The sequence below is a fragment of the Vombatus ursinus genome, unplaced genomic scaffold (assembly GCF_900497805.2).
Source record: "Vombatus ursinus unplaced genomic scaffold, bare-nosed wombat genome assembly UNPS02009835.1, whole genome shotgun sequence".
Lineage (NCBI taxonomy): Eukaryota > Metazoa > Chordata > Mammalia > Diprotodontia > Vombatidae > Vombatus > Vombatus ursinus.
Genome location: NW_020949613.1, coordinates 6,296,130 through 6,313,448, shown reverse-complemented (window position 1 = coordinate 6,313,448; position 17,319 = coordinate 6,296,130). Strand labels below are relative to the sequence as shown.

Below are 17,319 nucleotides of genomic sequence, written 5' to 3'. Positions count from 1 at the left end.
ACATAGTAGAGATTAATGGTTTCATATGTAATCTTTTTCTGTTCTTTTAGTTGAAATTGATCATATTTGTTAGTATGTCAAGTTCATAATAACAAAAAAATTAAATGAAAAAAACTTGATAAATGGGAGAGGGGAGGAGAAGGCTAACCAAAGGAATCTTAATATTATAGGAGATAAGCAAGGACCATTATGTACAATTTAAGGGTTCAGAATTTGCTGAAATAGTATGTGGGTAAAAGGGAAGCCATACCATCCAGAAAGTCACCCTATTATTTGCAGATACAAGATCAAAGAAAGAAACAAGCAATTTAGCCAAGTCTAGCAGGTAGAATCTAGGGTAGGTGAGTGGCAGGAGTAATGGTGAGGAAATAATCTAGCACATAATTACTCACAAGGAAATAATGGGCTATCTATCTCTATTCCACAGCTGTAGTTCAGTATTCTCTTATTAACTGCTTGTCTGGAGTAATAAGCTAGTTAATTAGTATAAAACATATGAGGCCAAAACCACATATTCAATATGTGTATGATTCAATTAACTTGGTCTGCATACCCAACCCTGATTTTCAAGGTTACAAATGTATATTTACCATTGGCTATAAGAGGGATTGAGTCAGATTACTCAGTTCTCTTTGAAAAACAAGTCAAACCAAAGAGTCACATCATATTTTTTATACTAAGGGCACATTATTACATCAATTGATCTTTTTCTTTCCCACTCCATAATTGATCTAATTTTCTTATTTTTTCTCCTTCCTTTCCTTTTTGATATTTACAAATTATTTATAAATTATTTCTGAGCTTCTAATCTCTAAACTTTATTTTTTATTTTCTTTATTTTATTTTTATTATGAGCTTCATAGATATTAACACAAAATTCTAATATGCAAAAATAAAAGAAGATTGTATATGAAACTAAATTTCTGTTATGTATAGTTTGTTGTTTAAAAGTGCATACAGAATTTAATATGGTAATTAACAAAATTACCGTTTGTGTGCCCCTTCTGAATTTCTAGTTTTTTGTATTTTTTCATCGATGTTCTTTCAGGGCGTCTATGCTTTCCCAAAACAGAAACCTTCTTTTATAACAAATAAGTATAGTCAACAAAAACTCTCCAATTTCATGTTAAAGTTTGTATTTTAAATTAGCAAAGATATATGGGGGGCAGCTAGGTGGCACAGTGGGTAGAGCACCGGCCCTGGAATCAGGAGGACCTGAGTTCAAATTTGGCATCAGACACATAATACTTCCTGTGTGACTCTGGGCAAGTTACTTAACTCCAATTGCCTCACTGAAACAAACAAATAAAAAACAAAACAAAACAAAAACAAAAAGATATATGGGAGAGTCCTAAGAGGAAAGTATACCAATTTAGTGTGAGCAGGGCTTTTGCGCTGGTTTTGGGGGAGGGTCATCAGGCCTTTTTCAGTTGATTCCAATTCAAGGTCTTAAAGTAGGATTTTGATTGAAGACTAACCATCACATAAATGAGGGCCTTAATATAATACAAAGTTAGAGCTCACATTTTCTACTGAAACCTAATACTCTTCCACCAAAGGTCAAGCAATATATTTCTGATGTGGCCCTCTTCCCAGGTTGAGAATTCCTTCACTGGTTTTAGCTGTTATATTGGCTTACATTTCTACAGCAAATCAACTGGTAGGAAAAAAAATTGAGGTTAAAAATACGAAAAGCCATATTTGGCTTAAGTTGCTTAGTTAAATCAGAACTCCATGTGAAATATAAATGTATATTTTTAATATTCAGACACACATAAAAGGAACTATTCACACACTGCAAGTATTTAATAAATATTGATGATGCAGCTTTGGAAAGAGTTCTTACCATCACTGATCTGTCTCATTTCTTGACTGTTTTGTATAGAATGGATCATCTCTAGGAGAATTTCTTTTTCTTGTTCTACAGCAGATGCTGCTTCTCTCAAAGCTTCAACCCTATGTAAATTGGAGAAGAAAAATCTGTTACCATATGAAAAATGCTCCTTTTGCTGTTTTATTCTTCATGTTTGAATCATTAAATCTAATTCAGAATTGAAGATAATGAGTAAAGGTAGTCTTTAACTTCTTCATGTCAGTTATTATTGCCTCTTGTTGAAAAGTGCTCTGTGTAGTACAGCAAGTATGAACAGTAAAAAAAGTTAGTTCCAGGGCAGCTAGGGCACAGTGGATAGAGCTCTGGCCTAAAAGTTAGTTCCCCTCCCCCCTAGTCAGGCACACAAATAACCTACTACCTTCTTTGCAAACTCACAATCCTTTTACCCATTCATTAGGGAACAATTGAAAGTGAGTGTGAAGGAAGACCAGCTCTAGGTTATGGAGTTATAAACGTGAGCAAGAGAAAAATATCCTGTAATTTTTGAGTGTTTTATTTCCTAATCACATTAATGTTTCTAGGATCACCCCTCTATTATAACTGGGTAAAACCCGTACCTTCCTATAGCTGTCCTCACTGAACAGGTATTTCTGGAAGCAGGAATTATGTGAGTAACTTTCATCTCTTGCTCATTATCTATAATAAATACACAAACAAGTTCAATACAATTTTGCACTCATTCCCTTAGCCTGGCTTCTTATGTCTTTTTTTTTAAACTATACTCTTTCCCTCTCTGCAATCACCCACCCACCTACCTGCGACAGGTAACAACGTTATCCACAAACTGGTTATGTATAATCCCAGTATCCCTTATATATTCCCAGATAGCTCCAAAAGGAATTTTAATCCAGTCTTCTTCAAAACCAATAGGCCATAAAAACTGATTTTTAAAAAAAGTCCTCTGTAACCTAGACAGGCAGCAAAACACTATAATTTTAGGTAATAATAATTCATATTATGCAGCAATTTAAGGTTTTCCATATGCATTTCTCACAACAATCTTGTGAGGTAAGTAGTGGAAATAGTATTCCCATTTAGGAAATGAAGTAAATTGATGTTCTGAGGTAAAGAGATCTGCTCAGGGTTATTCAGCTGTGTCTGAGGCGGGATTCAAACTCATTATCATATTATATTCCAATCCCAACAGACTATTCACTACCCATTCCTCCTTGACTCTCATACGATGTAATGATGGCAACAACTGAGGTTTTCTAACTGTACTAGTTACAACCACCAAAGTGAAGTTAGAAGGGCCTTTAGAGATCATTTAGTCCAACATCCTCACTTTTTGGAGGTGAAAACTGTGACCCAGAGAGATTAAGTAATTTGCCGAAGGTTATGCAGTAACTAGCAAATTTAAGTTCTGAATCTCCAAGTTCATGCTTTCTCCCTGAACCAGGCTTCTCCCATAGAATAGTAGACACGCCTTTAACATACATGACATTCTAGAAAGCAATTTGGGATTATGCAAAGTAAGTGGTTAAAATGTCCATATCTTTTCACCCAAAAATTTCACTAGCACATATGCAAAGGAGACAGTTGATCAAAACAAGGGCAAGACAGCCTCCACATACATCAAAATATTTATAGCAGCATTTTTTTGTGATAGCAAATACAAGTAGTTATATAAATACCAAAATATTTATAGCAGTACTTTTTTAGTAGTAGCAAAGAACTAGAAACAAAGTAAATTCTCATTGATGTTGGGAATGACTAAAAAAGTTTTAATATATGAGAAATGGAATATTACTGTGTTGTAAGAAACAATGAATATGATGAATGCAGGGAAATATGAAGACATGAAATGGGTAAAATAAAAGAACCAGGAAAACAATGTGCACATTGATATATGTGTATACAGAAATATAACAAAATTATCAAAATTATAAGTTATAAAGTTAAAGATGAAAACTTGGCCCCAAAGGATAGATATGAAAATATCCCTTTCCCAACTTCTTTGCAGAGGCGAAATACTACATTCAAACTCAGACTTTTTTGATATATTTGGTTTTGCTGAACCCTGCTCCCCCTGCAATACACATACAAACACACCTTTTTTTAATTCTCTGTTTTAAGGGATGACTCTGGGAAGAGGAGGAAGGATGGGAAAGGGGGATAGGTTGGGAAATATACGTGACGTAAAAACAAAAATATTTCAATAAAACTTCTTTTTAAAAATAAAAATTTATGTGACCCTCTGCATTATATGTTATTATTCTTATCACTGATAGATAAAATTAAGGTCCAAAACATGTGAGAAATACTGTGGTTCACCATGAAAAATTCATCCTACAAACAAAAACTGCTGAATCTAATTCCTTAGTATTGACACAGACAACACACATACCTGATGAGTAAATGAGGAAGTGCTGAAAGAAAAGATTAATTTTTCAGCACACTTTTTGAGTTCATGTTCAAACAGAATACAGTAAAGGTAGAACAAAACATTCCTTGTCCTAAAAGTGGTGATGTAATTTATCAGTATAAACCTGTGGAGCTACTGAATAGATGAAAGAAAGTATTCAAGAATGAACATATGGTATATGTGATGCATCCCTTTTCATCATGAAAACTAAAAGCAAATATAGAGAAAGGGATTCTTTTTAAATAGAAAGGAATGATTAAAGATATCTCTCCCACAAGAAATAAAAGATCATAGATTTAATCAGATAAGACCTTAATTTTACTGATGGGGAAACTGAGAGACAGAGATTAAGTGATTTGCCCAGGGTCATGCACAGCCAAGGTCTGTGGCAGGATTTGAACACAGGCATTTTATACTTTCTAAACTTTTTATTTAAAATTTTAACATGATTATAAAAATAAAACATAAAGTATACATTATTTCACTCACCTTAAAGATTCCAAAAGGTAGCTCTCATTTTATTTTATGCCATAGTCATCTTATTTATGTTACCTTTTGATATGTTTATTGAATCTAGATTACTTACAAATTTCTAATCTTAGGATTTTCGTGTCAGTCAAATTTAGGAAAGAACAAATATTTTAAATAAGGAAAAGCTGTTGTATATGAGGTATAAAACTTTTAATCTGTAATGGCAGTCTGTCCTTTATCTTAATCTCTCGGATGTTATGGAACTAACTATGGTAGCAGGTGGCTTCTTTTGATTCCTTCCCTGCCCCTCAACATTTTTTTTTTTTTGGCTATGAGAATTTTGCAGACACTGGGAGCAAAGTAATTAATTCCATTTTCTTTTAAATTTTCTATTGATATTATTTTTATATTATCTCAATCCCTAAATACATATTTCCCCCTCCCCTACCAACACCAAACGAGCCATCACCTTAAAAGAAAGATAACAGAGAAAAAGCAGTTCAGTGAAAATTACCAACACATTAACCAAATATACCAGTATATGTAATGTCCCATTACTCTATTCCCTGCCAAACAAGAGAGGAAATGTGTTTTCTTTTCTTTAGCGCTAAGCTTGATTATTATAATTACATAGTGTTCACTTTCTTTTTGTTTTTCTTTGTTGTTCTTTCCATTCATTGTGCATATCATTTTACTGGTTCTGCTTACTTCTCTTTGTAATCAAGCAATTGATAAACATTTATTAAGTGCCTACATGTTCCAAGCACTGTGCTAAATGCTGGGGATACAAAGATGCAAAAGATAGTCCCTGCTCCCAAGGAGCTTACAATCCAATGGGGGAGACGACATATAGACAAATATATACAAAGCAAGTTATCTACAGGATAAATAACAAATTTGGGAAGGCTTCCATTAAAAGATGGGATTTGAGTTGAGACCCAAGGGAAGCCAAGGAAGTCAGTAGACCAAGCTGAGGAGAGAGAGCATTCCAGGCATGGAAGACAGCCCGAGAAAATGCCTGGAACTGAGAGATGTAGTGTTTTGTTGCTTCTGGAATAGTCAAGAGACCACTGTCACTGGATCAAAGAGTTATAGGTGCACAGGTATATAGGGTATAAGTGTAAAGAGTTTATGTAAGTTTTCCCATGCTTCAGTGAATTCAAAGTGCAAAGTGAGGATCAAATGAGACAGCATATGAAAAGCTCTACAAATCCTCAAGTGTATGTAAATGCTAACTATTACTATTGTTGTGATTGTTGGCAACCATAATATTTCCCATTTTTATGGAACTTTTTCTACATTCACTCTTTAAAATTTGAATAAATTTGATGTATTTAGGTTCTCAGCCCCATCAAGTACCAATTTCCTAAATTCTTAATGTTTTTAGTGAGAGTACTAAGTTTTGATATTTGAATAATATGCCTTAATTTAAAATATTCAAATCATTGTATTTGTACATTCCCTTAATTCTCAAGTATTTCCTAGTGAGTACTATACCATTTCCAATTGTTTGATACTTACAATGAGTGAATGTCCAAACTCTGAAGTCTTGTGAATTTAAGCCTGGTCAAAAACATTTTGTCCTACTAGTTTGTTTAAGCCATATATAAATAAATAAAATGCATGTTTATATCTACAGGTTATATGCACTTATTAGCAGATTTGAATGTGGATTCTATTTTATCCAATTCTTTTTTATATTTTCATGCTTTTTTTTCTAAGGAAAAACTACTTATAAATTGGGCTTCTACTAACATCTAACTCCTTTATGTAGTCTTGTTAACTTTTAACTCCTTTATGTAGTCTTAAGATTGCTTGTAAGTGGTAAGAATTATGTCAGAATATTTTTATTGGATTATTTTCATATCTGATCCTGTAGACAACTGCATATCTAGAATGCAGAAGGGCATGTACATTTATTTAGTAAACACCAGACCTTGCTTTAGTCAAAAGAAAAGATTGATTACCCAGAAAATTTACTCTAATGCATGTCTGCATGAAATCACAACAGACATAAATTATGATAACAAGAACTGAATCTTTTATTCACCTCTAGTCTTTTAATTAGAAATGCTTAAAAGTCTCCTATTTTGTTAAATATCCTTTTTTCCCCTGTAAGATTATATTTAATTTTGCTGGGTAGGTGATTCTTGGCTGTAATCCTAACTCCTTTGCTTTCTGGTATATCATATTCCAAGCCCTCTGGTTCTTTAATGTGGAAGCTGACAAATCCTGTGTAATCCTGACTGCAGCTCCATAATGTTTGAATTATTTCTTCTTGGCTGCTTTCAATAGTTTCTCCTTGATCTGTGAGCTCTGGAATTTAGCTATGATCCTTCTGGGAGTTTTCACTTTGGGATTTCTTTCAGGCAGTGATTGGTGGATTCTTTCAATTTCCATTTTGCCATCTGGTTTTAATATGTCATTTTTCTTCGATAATTTCTTGAAAGGTGTTGTCCGAGCTTTTTTTTTTCCATCATGGCTTTCAGGTAGTTCAATAATTTTTATATTATCTCTTCTGGATCTATTTTCTAGGTCAGTTTTTTTCCAATGAGAAATTTAACTTTTTCTTCTATTTTTTCTTACTTTTAAAATTTTGTTTTATCATATATTGATGTCTCATAGAGTCATTATTTTCCACTTGTTCAATTCTAATTTTAAGGAATTATTTTCTTCAGTGAGCTTTTATACTTCCTTTTCCATTTGGCCAAATCTATTTTTTAGGGAGTTATTTTCCTCAGTAAATTTTTGTGTATCTTTTCCCATGCTATTGACTTTTTTCATGATTCTCTTGTATTACTCTCATTTCTTTTCCCAATTTTTCTTCCACTTCTCTAATTTGCTTTTTAAAATTCTTTTCAAGCTCTTCCAGGAATTCCTTTTGGGCCTCAGACCAAATTACATTTTTCTTTGAGGCTTCACATGTAGCCACTTTGACACTATTGTCCTGTTCTAAGCTTAAACCTTGATCCTCCCTATCGCTATAGTAACTTTCCATAGACAAGCTCTTTTTTTGTTTTTTGCTAGTTTTTTCCTGTCTTTTTTTGTGACTTGATGTTTTTATGTGAGAGTTGGGCTTTAGTCTTGCACTGTTCCAGGCTTTTTGTGCTGGGGCTGTGGGTCTTACTGCTGGCTTTTACTGGACATCAGGCCCCTGCTTACTTTCTGTGCAGGGTAGGCTTCCCTTCTGGCTTGTACTGGGGAGGGGGGGTGTTTCCCTGTTGGCCTCCCCTAGATGTCGGGTTTAGCTGCTAGCCTGTTCCAGGGGCTGGGTCCTTGCTGCTGGGTTGCTATGGTAACAGAGTCTTTCTGGTGTCTAGCTCTGGAGGAGGAATCTTGTTGTTGGTCTACTCCAAGGGTGGGGCCCTGCTGCTGGGTTGCTACGGGAACAGGATCTCTCTACTGGTAGGCCCCAGGGTTAGGTCTCATTGTTGTCCAGCCCCAGCGCAGGGCTTCACTACTGGTCTGCCAGAAGGTCAAGGCCTGGCTGGTGGCTTGTGGTGGGGTTGGGGTCGTTGGGCTGAGGCCTTGCTGTGCTGCACAGAATGCTCACTTGCCTAAGGAGCTGCTGGCTTGCAGGAGGATGGAAGCATTGCTGCAGGCCACCTGCTATGAGGCTTGCTGCTGCTGCTGTTCTTGGATCTCGATCCCCTCCCATCCTAGTGAGACAAAGCTTTCCTGCTGGGCTGGTAAGCTGCTTCCCTGCTCCTACATCAATTCAGGAGAATTTGGGAGGGCTTCAGAGGGCTCCTTCCTCATTTCACCATCTTAGCACCAGAAGTCTCCCTCTCCTCTTAATACAACAGCTAATGTCTTAAAGAAACACAGACAATCCCTCAGTCTCTTTTCTATGGATGACAATTTACCTTAGGTAGACTGATACTTACATACAGTCTCATGACTACTGTTCCATTTTTACTGTTCCTCATTTTAGCTTCAGTCATGCTTGTAAGGGGGTTGTGTGAGGGTCAGACTTACTACTCCTGTCTGTGTACTAGCCTATATTTTGTCCAGATGCCAGGTTATTTTCATCTCTGATAACATCTCATGGCTAGATCTCCTCTTAAGTGCCTGAAATCTTGGCAGCAAACACCAGCACACCCTCTACTCTTTTAACAACAGCTTTTACCCTGTAACAACTGCTCCTCTCAGACACTGATGAGAAGTAATTCACAAAAAGCAGCACTGTTAAAAAGTATCTTCATGAACTCTCTTTGCTATATCTTTTAGACGGTTCCCTTCAGTAAAGAGTACTCAATTACACTTTTCTTTGATGACAACTCTTACATCAATCACTTAATAAGTTCTGCAGTGCTGTGTGTTGCTGCCTGCTCAGGCCTGCTGTGGGCTTTATTGCCCCACTGGGGAATTCTCAATATGAGTTCTTTGTAGGTCATAGTGTTCTATGACTCAAAGTCACACAACATCACTAGAAGAATATTGGTATTAAAATATGGGCCTTTATTTCAAGGAAAAGCTTAAGGCCATTGAAAAGAACTTTGAAGTATCCCAGTCAAATCATTCCATTCTGTTCAATTCTGGGCCCAGCTAATTGTCTATTTACATGTATAAATACACACGTGGATGTATGTATACTTTCACAAAGAAAGAAAGAGAATATTAGTGTTTTAGTCCTATGAATAATGACTTTCAAAGAAGAGATGAACAAAGATTGTAGAATCATAGAATTATGGGGTTTTCGAGATGCAATGAGTCATTTAGTCCATTCCTCCCGGCCTACCCTACCTCAGCCCATCTCGTTTTACAGAAGAGGAAATTTGAAGCCCACAAAACTGAAGTGACTTACCCAAGGTCACTCAGTAAAGTGGAAAAGATGGGATTCAAGCCCAGAACTTTAATTCTAAAGCCATAATACCATGTGAAGGAGGATACAGGTATAGTCTAGTGCTGAACTAGAAGTGGGAATTTTAGAGAAAGTCAGTTTCATAGTTCTGGAAATTCTTCTTTCCCTATCCTTCACAGCAAATGCCACATCCATCTTCATAATCATCAAGAGAATTCTAGCAAATATCCAAACCTGTTCTGAACCTGCGCAAAGGAGCCTATATAATTCAGTGAAATTATGGTGCCTCTTTCTCCTTCATTTCTGCATGTGAATATCTTTTCCTCAGTGCTGTCACTCTCTTCCAATCACCATAAAGACACATGCAAAAGTGACAGAAATTAAGCATTCCAAGGAACACATGCTTACTAGTTCAGTAGTACTACAGATTGACATGGCTGCAGTCTGGTCTTTAACAGGTGCTCTTTTCCTCCTGCTTTGCCCCATTTAACTGACTTAATGATGGTAAAATTTCATTTTCTTCTACCCCTCCCATTCTCATTTTAATTTCCATACCCAAGTTGCCAAAGGTTTCAGTGATGGAACTTCCCAGGACTGCATAAAGTCATGTAGCCTTAGTAAGAAGTTGTTGGATTCTGATCTCGTGGGCCATCTAGTGTCATCTGTGTCAGAGACACATCCAAAATTCCTAAGAGTCATCCCTTTGGCAGCCACTCTTCTCATGCAGGTGTCATTTAGAGTCATGTTGCTATGTACAATTGACGTCTTTGATGAAGAGTTTTTCCTACACTTACTAACTGGTATGCTCTAGCCTGAATAGTTGTGAGCAACTGAATGAATGAGTGAAAAAGCATTTATGAAATACTGTATGCAAATGCACTGTGCTAAGTGCTGGGGATAAAAATAGAACATTGAGACAATCCCTGCTCTCAAAAGTTCACATTCAAATAAAGGGAGATAGCGCATGTAGCAAAATTTTTCAGCAGGGTGGATAGAAAGGCTCAGTGTTCCTTACTGAAGATGGGAAGATGTATTTTTCTAGATGGCAAGTAATCCAGTTTGGCTGGAAGATAAGGCATACAAGGAAGATAAGGTATACAAACACATCTTTAGCATGCTTTTAATTAATAAAACTATGCCCATTTTTGCCAATGAACCATTTGATAATACCACGGATTTTAGTGATGGGAATCTTTGTTTTCTGGGACTTCAGAAAAGGTGACTACAGAGGAGGTAGAGGCTGAATCACTTGCAGATTCAGTTACCCAGTCACATCTCCATTGGGGCTGCTCCTCCTCTGGACAATGGTGGCGGAGGCAGGGCCGGTTGTCTGGAAGACAATGCTACTCATGGGGCTCTTGGTCCCGTGCAGCAGATTACAGTCCCATGCAAAATAGGGACAGAAACAGAATGGCCTTAATCAACAGGTAAATAATAACAATGACAACAATAGTAACTAACATTTATATAGCACTTTTCATGTGCTAGACACTGTGCTAAATGCTTTACAAGTATTATCTCTTTGCTTACCACAACTGCCATGGGAGGTAGGTGCTATTTTTTATCCCCATTTTACACATGAAAAAATTGAGGCAGAGGCAGTGTTCAGGGTCACACAGCCAGTAAGTGTCTGAGGTTGGATTTGAACTTAAATCTTCCTGACTCCTGGCCCAGTGCTCTATCTACTGTGCCACCAATGTCAAATGTTAACTTTGAGCTTTTTTAAAGAATTAAAGATGAAATAAAAAAAAAAGGGACAAATATCACATTTTAATATATATGATCAGAGGTCATCTGGTCCAACCATCTCATTTTGCAGATGGTGAAACTAAGGCCCAGAGAGATCAGATTTACCAAAGATCACAGGTAATAAGTGTCAGCCGTAGAATTCAGCCCAACCTCCTTGACTTCAGAGACAATGTCTTCTTTTCCACTGTGCCAAGGTACAAATATCTATCTGTCTGTCTATCTACCTATATCTCTATCTATCTACTAAATTGTAATAGTTCATTAATTAAAACTGAAAAGAACCTTAGAGATCATCTAATCTAGTAACCCCCTTATTTTGCAGATGAAAAAATTGAGGCATAAAAAGGTTAAAAGACTTGCCCCCAAGGTCACACAGCTAGTAAGTGGCAGAGCAAGGATTCAAAGTCAGGTCTTGTGACTTCAATGTCCTTTTCCCCACATCATATTCCTCTTTATTTCTTTTATAATTAAAGAATTTTTTATAATTTATAATTATGTATTATTAATATCATATATAATATATTTATAATTTATAATATTTTATAATTAAATGATTCTTTATAACTAAAGAATTATAATATGCTCAACATTTTTTGAATGTTCTCTATTTTTATTGGTTAAAACTCATATTGGTATACTCATGAAGTAAATCATAAATATATACATGTCTTATATGAGGAAACAAGTGGCAAGAATAAGGTCACAAAATGACTAGTTGACTTCTGGTATCCTCACTTTCTTACTGGTATATTTCATCTCTCATCTTCTGAAAAAGCCTAAAGATTCAAAATGCTTTTGTTGATTTACATGTTTGATCTCAACAACATTAACTTCTCTGTTTACTGAATCTAGGAGTCATGGTTCTAGAATCAGTTCTGCTACTAATAAGGAATGTAACTATGGGCAAAGTCACTTTGCTGCATTGTGTCTCAGTATCCATATCCAGATAATGAAACCTATTCAACCTATCTCAAAGCATTTCTCTGAGGATCAAGTGAGATAATGTATATGAAAGTGCTTTGAAAAACATAAATGATATATGCACACAAGGTATTATTAGAGGACAGAAGAGATAGGTTTGCCTTTAAAGTTTTTTCTTAAAATTCCCACTTTAATCCTGTGCATATGAAACATACCTGTGTATATATTTACTGTTGTTCAGTTGTGTCCAACTCTTTGTGACCCAGTGAACCATACTTCTTGGCAAAAATACTGGAATGGTTTGCCATTTCCTCCTCTAATGGATTAAGTCAAACAGAGGTTAAGTGACTTGCACAGGGCCCCATAGCTAGTAAGCGTCTGAAGCTGGATTTAAACTCAGGTCTTTCTGACTCCAGACCCAGCTCTCTATCCACTGAGCCATCGAGCTATCCCTATAGCATTTATATTGTGTCAAATAGGATAAATAAGTATGTTGAATTTCTTTATCTGTAGGACCCTACTATAAAGTTCCCTATACCAACAGAAGGATATCCTCTAATTTTGCTTTTATAGTTTTCTGGTCTGACTGAGCCAGCAAAGTATTAGCTGTGTTAGCTATGTCCAGCTACTCCAATAGGACTATTATTTAATGTTCAGTTTTGTCACTCTCCACTTGCCTAATTCAGGCTGTTAATTGACAATGTTCAAGAGGAACAAGTGTACTTCTACTGTAATCACTCTGGACCCCTGGATTGCCAATCACAGAGCAGATCGTTGTGGCACAGCAACTGTTGTGGGGGTTTTGTCTTTTTATGGATGGAGGTGAAATGAGCATGTTTGCAGACAATAGGGAAGCAGCCAATAGACAAGGAGAGATTGAAAATAAGTAAGGGGGGGGTGGAGCCAAGATGGCAGAAGGAAAGCAGTGACTTGCTAGAGCTCTCCCCCAAATCCCTCCAAATACCTACAAAAAATGGCTCTAAACAAATTCTCAAGCAGCAGAACCCACAAAAAAAACAGTAAAACAAATTTCCAGCCCAAGACAACCTGGATGGCTGATCGGAAAGGTATATCGCGCCAGGTTGGGAGAAGAGCGCAGTTCGGTGTGGGTGTGCAGATCGCAACGACCCTAGAGCAGGCCTCAGAGGACTGAATCGCAGGCAGCTGTGGTATATATTATCTTACTTTGGTGACAAAGAAGATCAAAACATACAACCAGAAGAAGAAAACAAAGTCAAAGCTCCTACATCCAAAACTTCAAGAAAAATATGAATCAGTCCCAGGCCTTGGAAGAGCTCAAAAGGGATTTTGAGAAGAAAGTAAGAGAAGTAGAGGAAAAACTGGGAAGAGAAATGAGAGTGATGCAAGAAAATCATGAAAAGCAAGTTAACAGCTTGCTAAAGGAGACCCAAAAAAATACTGAAGAAAATAACACCTTAAAAAATAGCGTAACCCAAATGGCAAAAGATTCAAAAAGCCAATGAGGAGAAGAATGCCCTAAAAAGCAAAATTGGCCAAATGGAAAAGGAAGTCCAAAAGATTACTGAAGAAAATACTTTCTTAAAAATTAGAATAGAGCAATTGGAAGCTAGTGACTTTATGAGAAATCAAGACACTGTAAAACAAATCCAAAAGAATGAAAAATTAGAAAACAATGTGAAATATCTCATTGTAAAAACAACTGACCTGGAAAATAGATCCAGGAGAGAGAATTTAAAAATTATTGGACTATCTGAAAGCCATGATCAAAAAAAGAGCCTAGACATCATCTTTCAAGAAATGATCAAGGAAAACTGCTCTGATATTTTAGAACCAGAGGGCAAAACAGAAATTGAAAGAATCCACCGATCTCCTCCTGAAAGAGATCCCCAAAGGAAAACTCCTAGGAATATTGTAGCCAAATTCCAGAGTTCCCAGGTCAAGGAGAAAATATTGCAAGCAGCCAGAAAGAAACAATTCAAGTATTGTGGAAACACAATCAGGATAACACAAGATTTAGCAGCTTCTACATTAAGGGACTGGAGGGCATGGACTATAATATTCCGGAGGGCAAAGGAGATAGGATTACAACCAAGAATCACCTACCCAGCAAAACTTGAGTATAATTCTTCAGGGGAAAAAAATGATCATTCAGTGAAATAGAGGAGTTTCAAGCATTCTTGATGAAAAGACCAGAGCTGAATAGAAAATTTGACTTTCCAATACAAGACTCAAGTGGAACATGAAGAGGTAAACAGGAAAAAGAAATCATAAGAGACTTATTAAGGTTGACCTGTTTACATTCCTGCATGGAAAGATGGTATTTGTAACTCATGAGACCTTTGTCAGTATTAGGGTAGTTGGAGGGAAAAAATTATGTGTATATATATAGATAGATAGATAGATAGATAGATAGATAGATAGATAGATAGATAGATAGATTGATAGATAGATGGAGGGCACAGGGTGGTTGAAGATGAAGGAGTCATATCTGGAGAATAAAATTAAGGGGTGAGAGAGGATTATACTAGGAGAAGGAGTAAGGGGAAGGTAGAACAGGGTAAATTATCTCACAAAAAAACAGAAAAGAACAGGATCTTACAGTGTAGGGGAACTGGGGGAAGGTAAGAGGAAATGAGTGAATCTTATTCTCATAGGATTTGACTTAAGGAGGGAATAACATACACACTCAATTGGGTATGGCAATCTGTCTTACCCTACAGGAAAATAGGAGGGAAAGGGAACAAGAAAGTAGGGGGATGATAGAGAGGAGGGCAGATTGGGAAAGGGGGTAATCAGAAGCAAATAGAATAAATGGGGGGGCAGGATAGGATTAAGGGAAATAGAGTTAGTTTTTCATAGCATGTCTACTATGGAAGTGTTTTGCATAACTGCACATGTATAGCCTATATTGAGTTGCTTGCCTTTTCAATGAGGGTGGGTGGGGAGGGAGGAAGGGAGAAAATTTGGAACCCAAAGTTTAAAAAACACATGTTTTAAAAAAAATGTTTTCACATGCAACTGGGAAATAAGAAATACAGGAAATGGGGTACAGAAATCTATCCTGCCCTACAGTAAAATAGAAGGGGAAGGAGGGAGAGATAGCGGAGAAAGCAGACTAGGGGAAGGGGTATTCAGAATGCATGCCATCTTGGGAGGGGGGGAGCGGCGAGATGAGGTGAAAATTTGGAACTCAAAATCTTGTGGAAGTAAATGTTGAAAACTAAAAATAAAAAAAATTAAAAAAAGAAAAAGAAAATAAAAAGAAAATAAGTAAGAGGCTGGGGATGATGAAAGGGGCAATCTGTTGGAGATGTGATGGAATGGGATCACTCTGCAACGCAGAAGTCTGCCTTGGTAAGGAGAAGGGCCACCTCTTCACGTAAGACAATGCCTATTGTGTACAGAGCACTATTCTAGGCACTAGGGGAGACATAAATTTTAGAAACTATATTATTCCTGACCTCGTGGAACACAGAGTCTAGTAAGGGGATAAGACATATACATATAGACAATCATTATGGATAATAATACATCATAAGTGTATTAGGTGTGCCAAACAAAGTGCCAAATGACATTCATGGAGGAAAGCTGTTACTGACAGTGGGGAACAAGGGAGAATTCATGGATATGGCACATGACTTAACAATAACTCATATAATCTCAATAATAATTAAAAGTAATTACTTTTATGTGTTCATGTTTGTGAATTTGATATATTTTATCCTTAAAACATCCAATTATGTGTGTGCAAATTAACATATATATACGGTAAATATGAAAGTAAGTATGGTATAATGGATAGAAAGCTGGCCTTGAAGTTAAGACTTGAGTTCTAGTCCTGTTTCTGACATACTAGTTGGATGTTCTTGTAGAAGTCATTTAACTTCTTAGTCTCATGCAACTAAGTCTAGAAGCTACAGATAGATGTATTGCCAATCTGCATCAGTGGATAGAGTTTCCACACTAGGAGTTCCAAATAAACCCACATTCAACTAAACAATGTGCAATTACTCTAATGAGATATTTGTAAAGTGCCTGGCAAATAGTAGGCATATAATAAATGCTTATTCCCTTACCTCTTCTCTGCCCAAATGCACTAATGAAATCAGAGTCCCAGAACCTACTTACTACCTACATATCTATCTACCTATCTACCACTCTGCTTTTCTTTCTTCCTTTCTCTTTCCCTTCTTTCCTTCCATTTTTTTTCTTTCTTCCTTTCCATCTATATGTATCAAAAAATCAAATGTTTACCTCTTATTTACAACACTGCTTATAACTTAGCACTGGTTTTCTATAATCCTTCACTGTTCATGTACATATTATTTGTATATTGACCCTCAAACCTGTAGTCCCAAATACCTGGTGATCCAGAAGATCACCTTTGAGTCAAAGCTAGTGCTCTTCTGTGATGAGAAAAAGGGCGAACAGGAATGGGAAGACAAGAGAGTGTATAATGAGGGTCACTGGCCACTAAACAATATAAGCTATGTGTGCTCAGCCCCTAGCCTAGTGCCTTGCACATAGGAGACAGTAAATGATGTTCATAATATGCCGTTCAAGTAGAAACAAAAACAGTTTAAGAAAAGCACATATAACTTATAGCATTATCCACATAGAAAAACCCAAGATTGTACAGACAACTAGATATTGTGTCTCCCACTTAACACTCTGAATTTTTACTAGTTCATTTGAATCCTCATCTCCCCCAAGGAATTCTGGACAGATGGAAGTCTGGTTAATGTTACATGTGAGGATTTTAATTTATAGACAAGTAATAATACAGCATGCACTAAAATTGGATGTTAAGTGTGGCAGCCCAACATAGTGGATACAGACCAGGCCTCAACATCAGAAAAACCTAAGTTCAAGTCTTGCCTCTGAAGTATACTGGCCATGTAACCCCTGAACAAGTCACTTAAGCTCTTTGTACCCCCACATAACACTCTATAAAATTACATGTTTAAGAACAGTTGTTGATTTGTATCCACAGAGGGCATTTCTTCACCAGCAGCTCCCTACATGGATGAAATTAGAGGTCTGAATGAAAAAAAAAAGTGAATTGTTATAGTGTCTGACAATTTCAAGGAAGATAAATACTGAACATACCCAGTCTGTAACCTGATTTTATAA

General features: G+C 36.5%; 1 protein-coding gene across 1 annotated transcript in view; it reads right to left on the bottom strand.

The window, feature by feature from the left end:
• BAG2 (BCL2 associated athanogene 2) overlaps positions 1–17,319 on the bottom strand; it is a 37,029-nt gene that overhangs the window by 3,479 nt on the left and 16,231 nt on the right. The window contains exon 3 of the mRNA XM_027852941.1: positions 1,847–1,956. Within this exon, the coding sequence (XP_027708742.1) occupies positions 1,847–1,956 (110 nt within the window). The remainder of the gene's footprint in view (positions 1–1,846; positions 1,957–17,319) is intronic.